The 15,834-nt window shown below is 31.8% G+C and overlaps 1 protein-coding gene across 7 annotated transcripts in view; it reads left to right on the top strand.

Moving 5' to 3' along the window:
- Positions 1 to 15,834, top strand: part of Syt7 (Synaptotagmin 7) — a 233,725-nt gene that overhangs the window by 181,861 nt on the left and 36,030 nt on the right. For all 7 annotated transcript variants that reach the window (XM_081974766.1, XM_081974767.1, XM_081974765.1 and 4 more), the window contains 2 exons: positions 7,975 to 8,115; positions 13,394 to 13,651. In XM_081974766.1, coding sequence (XP_081830892.1) covers positions 7,975 to 8,115; positions 13,394 to 13,651 — 399 coding nt within the window. The remainder of the gene's footprint in view (positions 1 to 7,974; positions 8,116 to 13,393; positions 13,652 to 15,834) is intronic.

Below are 15,834 nucleotides of genomic sequence, written 5' to 3'. Positions count from 1 at the left end.
TTTCTTAATTGAGAAATCAAATAAACAGTTATGGTTTTTGATTTATATATTTTTTTTTAAATAAAATTAGTGCGGTAAAGTTAGTTACTTTTCCGCACTCATTTTTTCTTCGCTTGAACATCTTAAAAAGGTTGGTGTTCATGGGTATTTTTGCTCTACACATATAAACTTAAAAATTTCAGGTTTATTATACATTTATTGTAAATTAATCTTGCAATGCAGAAAAGTACTAATGTAGCTTCCGCACGCACTTTCCACACTCATTATGTACTAATACTCAAATGAATGCGGAAAGTGCACTTTACCGGACACGAGTAGGAAAAACGTTTTCTAAAATTTTCGTGTGTTTTACAATCATCAAAAATTACTGTTAGTAAATCTTTTAAAACCCAACTGTTTTCGAAAAAAATAGCATTTTTTTACCAAACACATGGATTTTATGTGATAACAATTTAAAAAATTGGAAACGTTTACTAAGAAAAATTAGATTTTAATATTTTTTTTCCAAAACTAAACTTAACAAATAAGTAATTAATGATTATTAATAACAATTTTAAAATGTTCAACATTGTTTAAATGTAAACTTTTAGAAAGCGTTCAAAAAATTGTAAAATTAGTTGTTTCTGATCATAAAATGTAATTTTCTTCAAAAACAGTCGGTTTTTTGAAAAAAATAATTTTTTATATATTACACTCCAAGACTCCAAGATTTTTGGATATACTGTTATGTATATCCCTTCTCACAGGTTGTGACATCATGTCTGGGACACCATGTATAGTAGCAAAAAAATTATGTATCATTTTGAAAATGTTAACAATTTAGAACGGTTCAAAATAAATATGATATAAGTAACAAATCTTTGAGATTAGGAAAAAATAGCTTTTCAGAGATATAATAATATACAGGGTGAATAGGTTTGTCTAGGGTGAGTTTCACTATGGAAACTGCGAATAACTGAAATTTTTATAATATTTTATTATACTAATATGACTATTCTCATATCTTATTTAAAATAACTGTCCAGACAGCCAAACGTATCGACTTTACATCATAAATTCAATCCCAATTTGATGTCTCAAATACCCGACTACGAACCGTGGAAAACCGTACAATTTCGAGCAACATGGGAAAGTTCCCGTTTCGACAAGGCAACAATGTTTTCTTTCATCCCATCGTATAAGCGAGCGCAATAGCTTCTCCCAGATGGAAACAGATCATCTAAATTTCAATTTCCTGTTTCCCAGGCTCGGGTAAACTTTATCAGGAAGCCGTAAATTCTTGTTTGGACGCAAGTTTAGAGCGACTTAATTAAATTCCGTCAGAATGTCCGATAGGACAAATTTGTAAATGCAAATGTAGGACCGGTAGTCTAAAACCGTTACCATCTAAGTGCGGTTCTTATTCTAACCGTAACGGTAGAATGTGAATAGGAGTTTAATTCGGATCAGTGCCCGCCTGGAAAAGTAGAGATTGTTGTATGTTTACAGAAAACGGCTTTATATTTCTTGCGGAGAATCTGAAACAAGTCAGAAAACTGTACAAAGACATAACTGTGTGATTTTATAAAGGATCCAACACTAACAAGATGTTCTTTTATCTTTTCTAGGTTGCCTTTACTCTTTTGTTCAGAAAATTCAATTTAGAAAAAAAGTTTCATAGCTTTAATTCTATTCTAATTGTCTACTGTTCTTACTCTGTGACAGTCTAAAAATGTGTGCTAATGATTCCAAAATGTAGTTAGATTACAGTTCTTTAGAGTGCAAATCTCTAAAGGCCAACTGTAAGTAAATGTCTGTAAGGGGTTTTATTTAACAATCAACCCAAATGCATCATCAATAACGTTTTGCTATTTTCTTATTTTTCTAATGATTTAGACAGAGTAAGTAAGAAAATAAAACATACATTTTTTAATCGACTAGTGAAAAAAATTAATAATTGTTGAAGTTTCGCAAGGTTTTGTACGTTTTTTTCTCAACTTTCCTACATAATCAATCATCATTAGTGTCTTTTGTTTTTATACCAGTACTCAGTCATCAATCAGGCCACATACAATGAGGACAACACTTTTATCATTATGGTTTAAATTACATTATATTGGGTGTTGTTCAACTAAATAGAAAAACTTTTAAAGTTGATGATATCCAACATTACAGTAACTTTCGTTTACACAACAGTTTTAGTTAGGAAGATATATTATTTCAAGCTATTCAGCATAAATTAATGCAATCTTTCTAACAAAGCTCGTAATAAAATTGAACTTGATTAAATCAGTCTCTAAAAGCGTAAAGTTTGGACGGATTTAATCATTGCAGCTGTTAAAGTTTTCGAGTTTCTATAAATTATAATGAATAATTTTAATAAACTTAAAGATTACCAAATAACGTCAACACATCTTTAATTTAACAGTAATAATATAATTTTGTTTAATTCTACAAGGCGGTCCAGTTTTAAATGTCAATAATTCACCATTCCATAGCCCAGTAAAAAGTAAGTTGACATGCATTATGTCATTTTCCTGAAAAATGCTTCCTAAGAAAAATGCAGTCCTTCAAATTTCAATTTAAAAAATCGGTTTTTTGTCATAACTGTCAGACCGTTGTAGTCATTTTGATCAAATTTGGAACAAGCACTTATGAAATTATTACTTATTAAGAATGACGTTTGCCAAAATTCTCCAGTAGCGTAGATACAGGAAGATGGATTTCATTTTTCTGCCTGATTCTTTACGTCACTGGATATTTTTAAAAAATTTCAGTTTTTTTTACTTTACTTGTCCAATTTGACAAAATAAGTACCTCTTGTAAAATTCTGATTTGAAGCTTCGCTTACGAGATAATTGAGTTATTACGTTCAAAGACCCAAAATCAACCCAACTTAACTTAAAAATGGTCTTGAAAACAGTGAAAATTTACTTAAGAAGCTTAAAAAATGTCTTTGTAGCCAATTTTCACAGTTTCCAGACAAATTGAAAGACTTTAGTTTTGAAACTTGACAGTAAATTTACTTTGAAACGGTGAAAATTGACTTGAGAGGCTTAAAAATTGTCTTTTGACTAGTTTTTACAAATTGAAAGATTTTAGCCTTGGCAATTGACTTGGAAACTGTGAAAATTGTCTTGAAACGCTTAAAAACTGTCTTTGTAGTCAATCGTTATAGTTTTCAGATAAGTTGAAAAACTTTAGTAGTGAAAATTAGGTTGTAGTCATGAAAAACTACTTTATCTACAATTTTTTACTACAAATTCACTCATTTCAACCTTGAAAATGGACTTGGACACCAAAAAGTAACTCTAAATCAATGAAAAGTGACATCAAAAGCTTAAAATTTCCATTTGAAGTAAGTTTTCATAATTTGAAAATACATTTCAATATTTTAGTCTTGAAAATAGTCTTAAATACAGGATATTGACATTAGATTGATAAAAATTTAATTGAAGACTAACTTTTCAGGTTTGTTTCCTTTGCTTTTCATTTTCTTAGAACTCTGGACTATTTTTAGGGCTTTGAAACTGCTTTCAGCTGGGAAAATCGAGTTTTAGGGTTATCTTCACCAAGTTTTTGACATAGGAGCCTTAAAAAACTATTTTTACATTTTCCATAGGTTTAAACATGCTATTTCACGCTTTGTCAGTATTAAATTGACTTCTAGACGCTTCACTTTGCTTTAAGACTGAAAAATCGAATTTTAAACAATTTTTTCTAGTAAAAGTTATGTTTCAGACTCTTCATTGATGAAAGTAAACAATTTTGGCATTACATGCTACGTTATTAGTCTTAAACACTAATTTTTAGAATTAAATTAGTCCAAAAATTCGGACTGTTACCAGTGTTTAATTGAATAAAAAAAATCCTGATTTTTGACTATTTTCAGTGTCAAAAATTAACTCGTAAACCTCACAGATGACCAGATTTGAATCGTTTTGAACCATTTTAAAGTAAAAAATACAAAAACCCAAGTAGGTAGACATTTTTGTCAATTTTGAATAATATCCAGTGAGCGTAGAAAATAAAGACTATCCCCCTATATCGACGCATTTAATAGTATATTCTATATTAAGAGCGGAAAGTATATATTTGCCGCTTGCACATGAAATTTGCAGGTTGAGGCGAAGCCGAACGCTGCAATCATGTAAAAGCGGCAAAAGTACTTTTGGCTCGAAATATAGACGATATTTTTTCGACGACTGCTGTGGGGTGGATTAGAAGGACAACTCACATCATTTTCGTCGCTCGAACTCATTGTCACCGATAAATCACTTTGACGGAATGTGGTTATTTCAAACAGGTATGTCAAGCGTTGTTATGGAAACGCCGAAAAAAGTTGGTGATTAGATTGTTAGTAGAAAGCGAAAACGCTCTAGAGCAGAAAATGATTCACTTTCTGCGCACGTGCGGCGAATGACCACTTTCTGCTTTGAAATGGAAGCGTACATGAGGTACTTTCAAAGTAAGTCGTCGAAAAACAATTTTGAAGGTCTGTGTCTTCCTTAGGAAGCGTTCTTCAGGAAAATGACATAATGCATGTGAACTTATTTTTTGATTGGCTATCCATTGGTGAATTATTGACATTTAAAACTGGACAACCCTGTATATGATATTTGAATATCATTTCCTAACCATCAGTTTCTTTAAGGCTCTATTACATACTAAGAGCTGGTTTTACCCATACGCTTTAACCGTGCTTTGTTAAATTAAGTGGTTAAATGATTCTATTGAAATTTGATTAAAACTTCTATTGTACTTGACTAACCTACTGTAACCTAACCTAGAAATGAAACTTTTCTACTTATACTTAGTTAAGGGAGTTGTCTAGACATTCATTAGAACAAAGTAGCATTTTTAATTAAAAGAAGTAAAAACCAATTTAATTTAAAAAATAAAAAAACATGTCTAGACTAACAGGGTGTCCGGAAATAACCTCAAAATATTTCGGGAGAAAACCGTTAACCCTAAAAAATGCTTCTTAAGGTGGCCTGAACTTTCAAAAGAAAAAACCCTGAAGATGGTTTTCTTAAGCATTTTCGAAACGGTACCTTTTTGTAAAACTGATTTTTTCCATAATTTCTGCAATAAACCAGTTTCAAAGTTATTTATATACGATTTGACAACATTATATATTTACCTGTACAGCTATCTAGACTAAAAAACCAAGTTAAAAGCCAGAAATTAGGGTTTTAAGTCAATTTTCATGTTATAGACATTGTTTTCAACATTGGAACTTAAAAACTGCGTTGAAAGCTTGGATTTGGACTTTCAAACGTTGAAAATTGACTAGTTCAGCACAGTGGGTATAGTTTGTGATAAAACACTGTCCAGTTTGACAGGTGATAACTTTGGTTGTCTGTGAGCTACAGGGTGGATTTTTTTACCAAAATGTAGCTAAAACAATGCTTTATTTGACCATTCTGTACAACTAGTCTGAAAAATGTGTAGTGACAGCACCAGAAAGAAAAAACGTCAAAGTAACACTCTAAGCCAAAACCAACAAATTACTGTCTATTTTAACAGGCCATAACTGTGGTTGTGTATGAGCTACAGGATGGATTTTTTTAGCAAAATGTAGCTAAAACAATGCTTTATTTGACCATCCTGTACAACTAGCCCGGAAAATTTTGTAGTGACTGCGCCAAAGGGAAAAACGTCAAAGTGACACTTTAAGCCAAAACCAACAAATCACTGTCTATTTTGACAGGCTATAACTTTGGTTGTGTGTGAGCTACAGGGTGGATTTTTTTACCAAAATGTAACTAAAACAATGCTTTATTTGACCACCCTGTACAACTAGCTCGGAAAAATTTGTAGTGACAGCGCCAGAAGGAAAAATGTCAAAGTAACACTCTAAACCAAAACCAACAAATCACTGTCTATTTTGACAGGCCATAACTTTGGTTGTGTGTGAGCTACAGGGTGGATTTTTTTTACCAAAATGTAGCTAAAACAATGCTTTATTTGACCATCCTGTACAACTAGTCCGGAAAATGTTGTAGTGACAGCGCCAGAAAGAAAAACGTCTAAGTGACACTTTAAGCCAAAACCAACAAATCACTGTCTATTTTGACAGGCCATAACTTTGGTTGTGTGTGAGCTACAGGGTGGATTTTTTTACCAAAATGTAACTAAAACAATGCTTTATTTGACCACCCTGTACAAATAGCCCGGAAAAATTTGTAGTGACAGCACCAGAAAGAAAAACGTCAAAGTAACACTCTAAGCCAAAACCAACAAATTACTGTCTATTTTAACAGGCCATAACTGTGGTTGTGTGTGAGCTACAGGGTGGATTTTTTTACCAAAATGTAACTAAAACAATGCTTTATTTGACCACCCTGTACAACTAGCCCGGAAAAATTTGTAGTGACAGCGCCAAAAGGAAAAATGTCAAAGTAACACTCTAAACCAAAACCAACAAATCACTGTCTATTTTGACAGGCCATAACTTTGGTTGTGTGTGAGCTACAGGGTGGATTTTTTTTACCAAAATGTAGCTAAAACAATGCTTTATTTGACCATCCTGTACAACAAGCCCGGAAAATTTTGTAGTGACTGCGCCAAAGGGAAAAACGTCAAAGTGACACTCTATGTGTATATTAGAAAAAAAGACAGGTTTATACAGATTATTTCCTTCCTATCAATTTTGACCAATCGCTATCAAGAATTAGTATAACAAATGCAAATTTTAAGTGGAAAAATCACTTAACAACTGTCAACTTAGCTGTCAGCAGTTTTTCCGGAAAAAAATTCGAAAAAATTGCACACTCCTCACAGCAACATAAAGAATAGTGTTACCCTTTCTACCTTGAAAGTTATTGTTCTTATTAATTATTGTTCTTATTGTTTTAATTAAAATAAAATGTTTATTTAACTCAGGAAATAATCTTACCAAATATCCCTCGTGCATCTAATTTTTCCTGTGGAAAAATTGGAATACTCGTTTCTAAGTGGTTTTAAAAATCCTCGTCTTCGACTCGGATGATTTTTAAAACCACTCTCGCTCATGATATTTGTTAAAACAAATTACTTAGAAACTCGTTTTTTCCGAATTTTTCCGGAAAAATTAAATGCACTAGGGATATTACCCCCGAAAAATAAACTAAAATCCTATAAAAAATAATTTTCAAGTTTAAAGTTGGTTATATAATTATGTTATGTTATATTAATTTGCTTTATAAACCAACCATTACAGTGAGATTAAAGTTAGAAGTCATATGACCCAATCTGAAGCGAAAAAATATGACTTTATGACGTCAAAATTTTACCACACTGTATTTCATATATGTTAGTAGGTATTAACTAATGTAATTTCAGTTTCAGTTCAGTTTTTACTTCATTTTTTCAAACCTTTCTAAACTAAAAGCTGCAAACCTACCCAAGTTTTTCCACGTGGAAATATTTTATTCATAACAACGTTTCCACCTCAGTTGCAACTTTTTCTAAAATGGAAATAAATTCAGAATTGTGGGTAATGTTTCAAGCATTTAACTCCCAGTAACAAAAATCGACTGAAAAAACTATAATTAAAATTGCACAATCTGTATGCAACTGACTTCGGGGCAATTTGCTAAATTAATAAAAATTTTATTTTGCCGTGTTAAAACTCCGTAAAATTCAACTTTATCGGGCAGTTATAAAACAATTTTGCATTTCACCGCAGTCCTTGAGTTGTCGAACGAATGTTGCTAATTTAATTTTGTAAATATGGAGTTTAGACGGTCACATGTCAGCCTTGAGGGTACATTTTAGTGGAAACACCATTAATGTAAAATGAAAACCCTTTTTAAAGTAGGTGATCGTGAGGTTAATGGATTTCTGATGTACCTTATCTCAATTTTGAAGGGTTTAAAACTGCATTAACACCCTATAACTTAATTTTATGACTTTATAACAGTTTTGGCATTATCTATGTTATATACCTCCAGACATGAAGGCAATTTCAACCCTGAATGGCTAGTAAAAGTTTGAATTTTCTTTTTTTAGATGGCCTTTCTGCAGAGCCGCTCAATATCACTAGTGGATATGTACATTGACAATTCAGAACCGTCAGAAAACGTGGGACAGATTCACTTTTCATTGGAGTACGACTTTCAGAATACAACACTTATACTTAAAATTATGCAGGTAAGTTTTAGAAAAAAAACTAAACTTAACAATTGCTCAAGCACACAAAGTTTTGATTATTCCAAATCCACAAAAAGAACGAACTCGACATTACGCCAGGAAATAGTTTTCTAGGGAGTTCAATAAATTTGGGGAGATGCGCTTGAAATTTAAAACCGTCAAAGTTTCGTACAAACGACAGTTAACCGAACAGAGAAACTTTGCGTTCACGTAGCAGGAATATTAAAACTTCATAAAGTTCAATTCTGCAACTCGAAATAATATGTTTCGTTATGACGGAAGTTCAGTTTTTTGATTAAATATTTAAGACGTAAAGTGTTTGTTTGCAATTCACTTAGACCTATCGACGATCTCTATCCAAAAACTTGGTAATTCGATTTAGCAGTGTCTATTTGGATTAGTTTCGGTTCAAAGGGATTTCAACGTGGATTCAAGGAATCCCTGTTGGTAAAAGGCAAAAGCAACCTTTAAATTCAGCTGAAGGTTTGGGAAAGTACATTAAGTCTCGGTTTTGCTGCTTTTTGTTTCTATCGAATTTAACTGTAGCAAAGTTTTTAATTCCAATAACGTAACTTTCATAAAGTTTTAATATACAGGGTTACTCAAAATTCAACGTGATTTACACCAAAAATTTCACGGATATGCCAGTATTGTTAGAAAATTCGTTTGCCACGTCAATTTGACATCGAGGGTAATTCAAATTGAAGAACTCTCACCTTTGGGTTTCTGGAAATGATAAGAATTAGGAAAAAGTTTAAATTGGTACAAAGTTGCGTTATTTAAAGCTTAACAAAAATGCCAATTTATAAATTTCAATTTTCTGAGTATTTCTGAGAAAAAAAAATGAAATTTTGATTTTTTTTTTCTATTTATTTCTAACCTTATTTGAAAAGATATCCCAAAATTGAAAGAACGTTTTTATTGTCACTTTTTTTCAGGTAAACGATGACAGTTTTATATTTGTCGCCCGACGTTTCGTCTTTCAGCAGTCATCATCAAGTTTCTTTTTTCTTACGGGCGACATATTAGACTTTTAGACGTCAAAATAGTGCGTTTAATTTTGATTTCAGTTACGTATGACAATTTATGATTTGCTTCATAAATGAAAATGAAAAACTTTATTACTCACTTTTATTACATTATTTTTAGATTTATTAGAATTTTATTAGAATACAAGCACTTTTAGAGCAAATTGACGGACTTAGTTTTATGTCCAAGATAAAGGTCATCAGTATAAAAACTTTAGTTTTTAAAATTTTATTTATTTTATACAAGTGTCAGTTAAATTAATCTTGGCTTTTTAAAGACACAAAATTTTGTTGTCAAACCTGTCAAGGTGACCATTTTTACTAATTTTGAAATTAGAGCATTTTTGGCAGTTTTCAAGACATGACAACCATAAAAAATGCAATTTTAACAAATGACACTTTACGTTACATTTCCACCATTAACCTAAGCTAATTAAGGCAGTTAAAAGAGATTCTCAAAATTAAAAAAAATTCCAAAAAAATTCATGGGTAAAAAAAATTTCACACTGCTAACTAGAACCGTTTTCGAGATATTTAGAAAAATGTCAAAAAGTAAGAAAGTTTGGCACCCTCTAGCGGCCAAACGGAGCAACATAGCAGTGCCCACTAAACGTCACGTGTTATGTTTACGTTCATATGACGTGTCAATACAGAATTTTTTTAATAATCAAACAATTTTTTTGCAAAAATGCACCGAAATTTTGTCCAAATGAAAGTTTTTAGTGACCTACAATACTGACCGCCGCCATATTGGATTTAGACGTGACAAGGTGGCCATTTTAACTAATCCTAGCACGGATAACAATAACCTGGTGTCCGTTTTGCTGTAACTGCACCCATTTTGTCACTGACTTGAAAATTAGGTCAAATTTTGGTCAAGGTTGGCCCAACAACTTGGTAATGTGTGAACGATTGATAAAACTCTTACTACAATAGTTTATTTTATACCTTGACTTTCCAGTAGAACAGTTCATATAGAATCAGCTATGAAATCAGTTTAAAAAGTTTATGGCTACATCAAATTTATAAAACTTTTCCTCTACTTTGTCCTGTCCCGGTTGTTTGTTTTGTTATTAATACTACAAATTGTAAAGCAGTGATGCATTGATGTGATTTACACAAAATAGACCAACGTATTGCAAAGCTAAAAATAAAATTTATTTGCCTCCAGATTTGAGCAGTTTCAATTTGAAATAAAAACTAAAGTTTACAAGTTGGTAAATAATGGACGGTTATCACAATTTCATTGCTTTGTTTTAAATAAAGCTTTGATCATTTTCTTTATTAAAACTTTACTAAAATAATATTGACAAAATTCAATTTTAAAAGACTTTTATATTATACCTATATTTATTAAGATCATAAAAATAAAAAAATTGAGACAATAATTGATGATTTCAAAGCGATGAGGGTTGAGAGTTTTTAAATAGATTAAAGATACCTATTAACTGCCTACACTTAAAGTACAAATTATTTTAGCAAAGCCACTCGTATTGTTCTATAATGATTGTTTAAACCTTAGATACTTTTGAGAAACTTTGGGACAATTTGTTAAAGTGTTTATTTCTATTCTGTATTTTGGCTGTTTTTCATGTATGCGTTTTGTCGTTAACTCCTAAAAATCATTATTGACAATATAAATTCGAGGCTTATTTTGGCAGCTACATACATGTTTATTTTCTCCCTCCATTTAAATACGTGCGCGATATTTATACGCGGAGTATAAATTTAAAATGTACAAAAGCCGAAATCGACAAGTCATAATAATATATTACATTATCGTAAAATTGGATTTGCTAAAATATTAACGTTTCGCGTACCTAAATAAATCGGTCGACAGTTTCGCGAGGGTGTAAAAGTTTGCTTTATGTTACTTTCGCCCTCCTGTTGATTAATGGGTTTTGCTTTAAATTAGAACCGGTATTTGCCTTATAAATTCATCCTTTGTTGGATTACCGCCGGTTTAAGGTCTGGGAATTTGGTGGTTATTAAGCTTTTGAATTATAGTATGTGAAGAATGAGTGCATATTAATTTCTATGTTAACCGGTTTATATTTTCAATTTATAACATTTACTTCGTATAATGTTTGTCTTGTTGTTTTTGCCTAATCAACAGATGAAACCTAAAAGATTTTCGTTACATTTCATTTACGTGGGTAAAAATTTCCTGTGCGAGTCATTTTGAAATGCTGAATTCTGAGGTGTTACCTTTAGAAGTTTTTAGAATATATAACCGTCATCGTTTTTAGAGTTTTTAGAAGTTATTCAGTAGTATTTTAAGACCCTTGGCAAACTACACAACTTACTGAAAATTCGAAAATGCAATTGGTAAGTTTAGAAAATCTCTGACACTTTCTAAATGTTTCTAAACACTTTTGACATTTTTAAAATATCTCCAGCGATTTGTGCCAAGTTTAGGAAAGTTTTTAGTAGTATTTAAAGGCTTCTAGCACTTTTGGAAGATTTAATAAATTTTTATAAGCTTCTGGTAATTTCCTAAATGACTCTAAGGCCGCAATTTTATAGAGGTTTTTAGAAAATTTGTAAAAAGTTTTTAAAGGTTCCTGGCCCTGACTTTACAGTTTTTTGGCAGTTTAAAAAAAATGGTAAGATAAGTACATTTGAAGAGGTTTTTGGCAAATTTTTGGAAAGGATTCAATAATACTTCTTTGACACTTTCTAAATGATTCTAGAGGTTTCTGGCACTTTCAAAATGATTCCAGCGATTTCTGACAAGTTTTGGAAGGTTTTTAGTAGAATTATAGAGTTTTTTAGCAGTTTTAGAAAATTTAATATAATGTTTAAGCTTCTGGTAGTTTTTAAAACGTCTCTCAGGACTTCTGGACATTTTAAAAAATTTTGGAAAGTATAGGACAATTATCGAAGTTTTTAGAAAATTTGTAAAAACCTTTTAGTAATGTTTAGAGGCTCCTGGCATTGACTTCATAGAAGCATACTTCTAGAGACTTTTAGTAAATTTTTAGAAATGATTCAATATTATTTAGATGTCTCTGGCACTTTCTAGATGATTTTAAAGGTCTTGACATATTCAAAATCACTTTTTTTCGGTAATTTTTTAAGGTTTTCAGTAGTATTTTGAGACTTCTGACATTTTCAAAATTACTTTAGGGGCCTCTAGCACTATTGAAATTTTTTGGACACTCTTAGAAGCTTTTGGTAATTTCCAAAATGTCTCTGAAGGCCTCTAAAAATTTACACAAATTGTTAGAAGGTGTAGGGAACTTCTAGAGGTTTTTTTCAATTTTTGGAAGGTTTTAAGTAGTATTTAGAAAACTCTGATATTTTCAAAATTACTTCCTCCAGCACTTTGGAATATTTAGGACTCTTTTATAAGCTTCTAGTAATTTTCAAAAATCTCTAAAAGTCTCTGGCCATTTAAAACAAATCTTGTATGGTGTAGACCACTTGTAGAGGAATTTGTCAATATTTGGAAGGTTTTAAGTAGTAATTAGAGGCCTTCAGCACCTAAAAAAATCTTGTACAGTGTAGGCCACTTGTAATGGCTTCCAGCAAATTTTTGGAAAGCTTTCAGTAGTGTTTAGAGTGTTCTGACATTTTTGGAAGCGTCTAAATGGCCTTTGGTCATTTTAAAAAATACTTGAAAGGTGTAGGGCACATTTTTAGGAGGCTTTTAATAGTGTTTAGAGGCTTCCGGTGTCCAAAATGACCGTAGAGTTTTTTGGCAATTATAAAAAACTTTTGAAAGGTTTTTAAAGCTTTTGTAAAAGACCCTAGAGATTGAAATACTGTTTTGTCATTTTTGGTAGGATTGAATCAACACAGCACCGTTTACAGAAGAAAAAGCTCAATTTGAAAATAAAAAAATTTATTATAAGCAGTGCCCTAATGATAATTCATTTGTGGCAATTATAAAGTACCAATTGTTTTTAGTTATATCATTTAACTGAATTAGAGAAAAAAGGGACTTCCAGAAAATTGATTTTTTTCGGATATTTCCAGTAGTATTTTTCAATTTCTAACAGCTACTTGAGAAGAATTTTTGATTTATGAACAGATTATCTGAGTTGAAGTTTTGAACTCTGTACACTAACAAATCGAAACTTTTCTTAAAATCACAGTTTTTAAACATAAATTTTAATCACTGATTATAGATGCTTTTATTTCAGATCTCTCTAATCTCGTTTAAATTGATTAATCCATTTCTGACCAACTACTACTTCAATATCATTCACTATCAAGATAAGACCACCTTTTTTCTACTTTTCCAGGGTAAAGATTTACCAGCCAAAGATCTATCGGGCACGAGTGACCCTTACGTTAGGGTTACGCTACTGCCCGATAAGAAACATAGATTAGAAACCAAGATCAAGAGGAGGACCCTTAATCCGAGATGGAACGAGACTTTTTACTTTGAAGGATTCCCCATTCAGAAATTACAATCGAGAGTGTTACATTTGCACGTCTTCGATTACGACAGATTCTCCAGGGACGATTCTATAGGGGAAGTGTTTTTACCGTTGTGTCAGGTAAGTGAAAAACGAGCAATTTCTTGTTTATCTTGCTTATCAAGTGACATTTAAATGGAGCGTTTAGATCGTGCAATTTAAAGGAGAAGGGAAAAATTGAAAAGGGGAACTTCCGGTTTAAGTAAGTGGTATTGATGTTTCTTATCCGGGAAAAGTTTAAGAAACGAAAACCAGCTACACCAAAATACAGATGAACGTGAACAACAATTTTTGTTTTTGTTGTTATGTTCAAAAACATCAATACCTTATTATTCTCACTAGTTTTTATATCAACTAACTCGAATAATACAAATATCGCAACTGTCATAGTTTTCACTCATAAGACTGTGTAACTGTAGGTTACTTACTGAAACTGTCCCAACTGTAAATTCTCAAATTTTGGCCACCCTGTTTGAACTGAAACTTTTAGTAATTTTTTAAATCCTGACCCTAAAAATGACTAAAAAAAGCGATTTTTATACACCGCTCGCAGCAAAAACTAATCGCAACACTGCGGAGCTTTTCTCCTTAGGGAGGTAGTGGCGATTATGGGCACAAATTACGATTCCAGGAAATTAATTACCCTTAAGCGGTTCGCATTTATCCTTTTCCAGTTTAGCCGCAAAAATATATAGCGCTCGTCCTAATTCGCATTTTCACGGCGGGAAATTTCGGTCATTTTCAAAGTAATTACCGGGAAAACGCGCGGGATAACGTGACATTTACTTGTGCGATTACCAAAAGCGAGCCGTTCGAATTAATTCAATTTAATTAAGTTGAATTTGAACAAAAGGAGAACGTAAAATGTCGTCATCGCGACTAATTAATGGGAGAATTGTATGGTTTGTTTGAATTAATGCGGCGGCCATTTATTAGTTTCATTTTGAAACTTTGTTACTTTGTACTGGCTAGTGGTCACAAAATTTTGAACGAAAAAAAATGTATTATTTTATAATTGAAAAGAAGTGTGTTGAAACTCTTCGTTCTGCAACAAAAAATAAAAAAAAATCCTTATCAAGTTGACCGTTACAAAATCGTCTGTACAACCCACTTTTAGTAAGAAAATTACTGTTTTAAGCACATTTTCGGAATCCTCAGTAAATTTCCTATTCAATAACCCAAAAAAAAACTACAAAAATTGGTACAGTCAGGTAGAAAAGCGGTGTCAAAATTTGAACTGACAGAAACACTGTTTGAAAGGACAGTCATGTACAAAATCTCTGATAAAACCCACTTGGAATAAGGAAATGATTGTTTTAAGCACATTTTTGGATTCCTCAGTAAATTTCCTATTCAATAACTCAAAAAAACACTACAAAATTTGATACCGTCAGGTAGAAAAGCGGTGTCAAGTTTTGAAGTGACAGAAACACAGTTTGAAAGAACAGTCAGAGACAAAATCGCTGGTAAAACTCACTTGAAATAAGAAATTGACTGTTTTAAGCACATTTTTGGAATCCTCAGTAAATTTCCTATTCAATAACCCAAAAAAACACTACCAAAATTAGTACAAACAAGGAGAAAAGCGGTGTCAAAGTTTGAACTGACAGAAACACAGTTTGAAAAGACAGTCATGAACAAAATCGCTGTTAAAGTCCAATTGGAATAAGAAAATTATTGTTTTAAGCACATTTTTGGATTCCTCAGTAAATTTCCTATTCAATAACCCAAAAAAACACTACAAAATTTGATACCGTCAGGTAGAAAAGCGGTGTCAAGTTTTGAAGTGACAGAAACACAGTTTGAAAGAACAGTCAGAGACAAAATCGCTGGTAAAACTCACTTGAAATAAGAAATTGACTGTTTTAAGCACATTTTTGGAATCCTCAGTAAATTTCCTATTCAATAACTCAAAAAAACACTACAAAAATTAGTACAAACAGGGAGAAAAGCGGTGTCAAAGTTTGAACTGACAGAAACACAGTTTGAAAAGACAGTCATGAACAAAATCGCTGTTAAAGTCCAATTGGAATAAGAAAATTATTGTTTTAAGCACATTTTTGGATTCTTCATTAAATTTCTTATTTAACAACCTAAAAAAACACTACGAGATTTGGTACAGTCCGGTAGAAAAGCGGTGTGAAAGATTGATCTGACTGAAACACAGTTTGAAAGGACAGTCATGAAGAAAATCGCTGATAAAGCCCACTTAGAATAAGAAAATGACTGTTTTAAGCACATTTTCGGAATCCTCAGTAAATTTC

The sequence above is a fragment of the Ips typographus genome, linkage group LG3 (genome assembly GCF_016097725.1).
Source record: "Ips typographus isolate SLU linkage group LG3, UJ_Ityp_2.0, whole genome shotgun sequence".
In the NCBI taxonomy this organism is placed as follows: Eukaryota; Metazoa; Arthropoda; class Insecta; order Coleoptera; family Curculionidae; genus Ips; species Ips typographus.
This window is presented reverse-complemented; position numbering and strand designations above follow the sequence as displayed.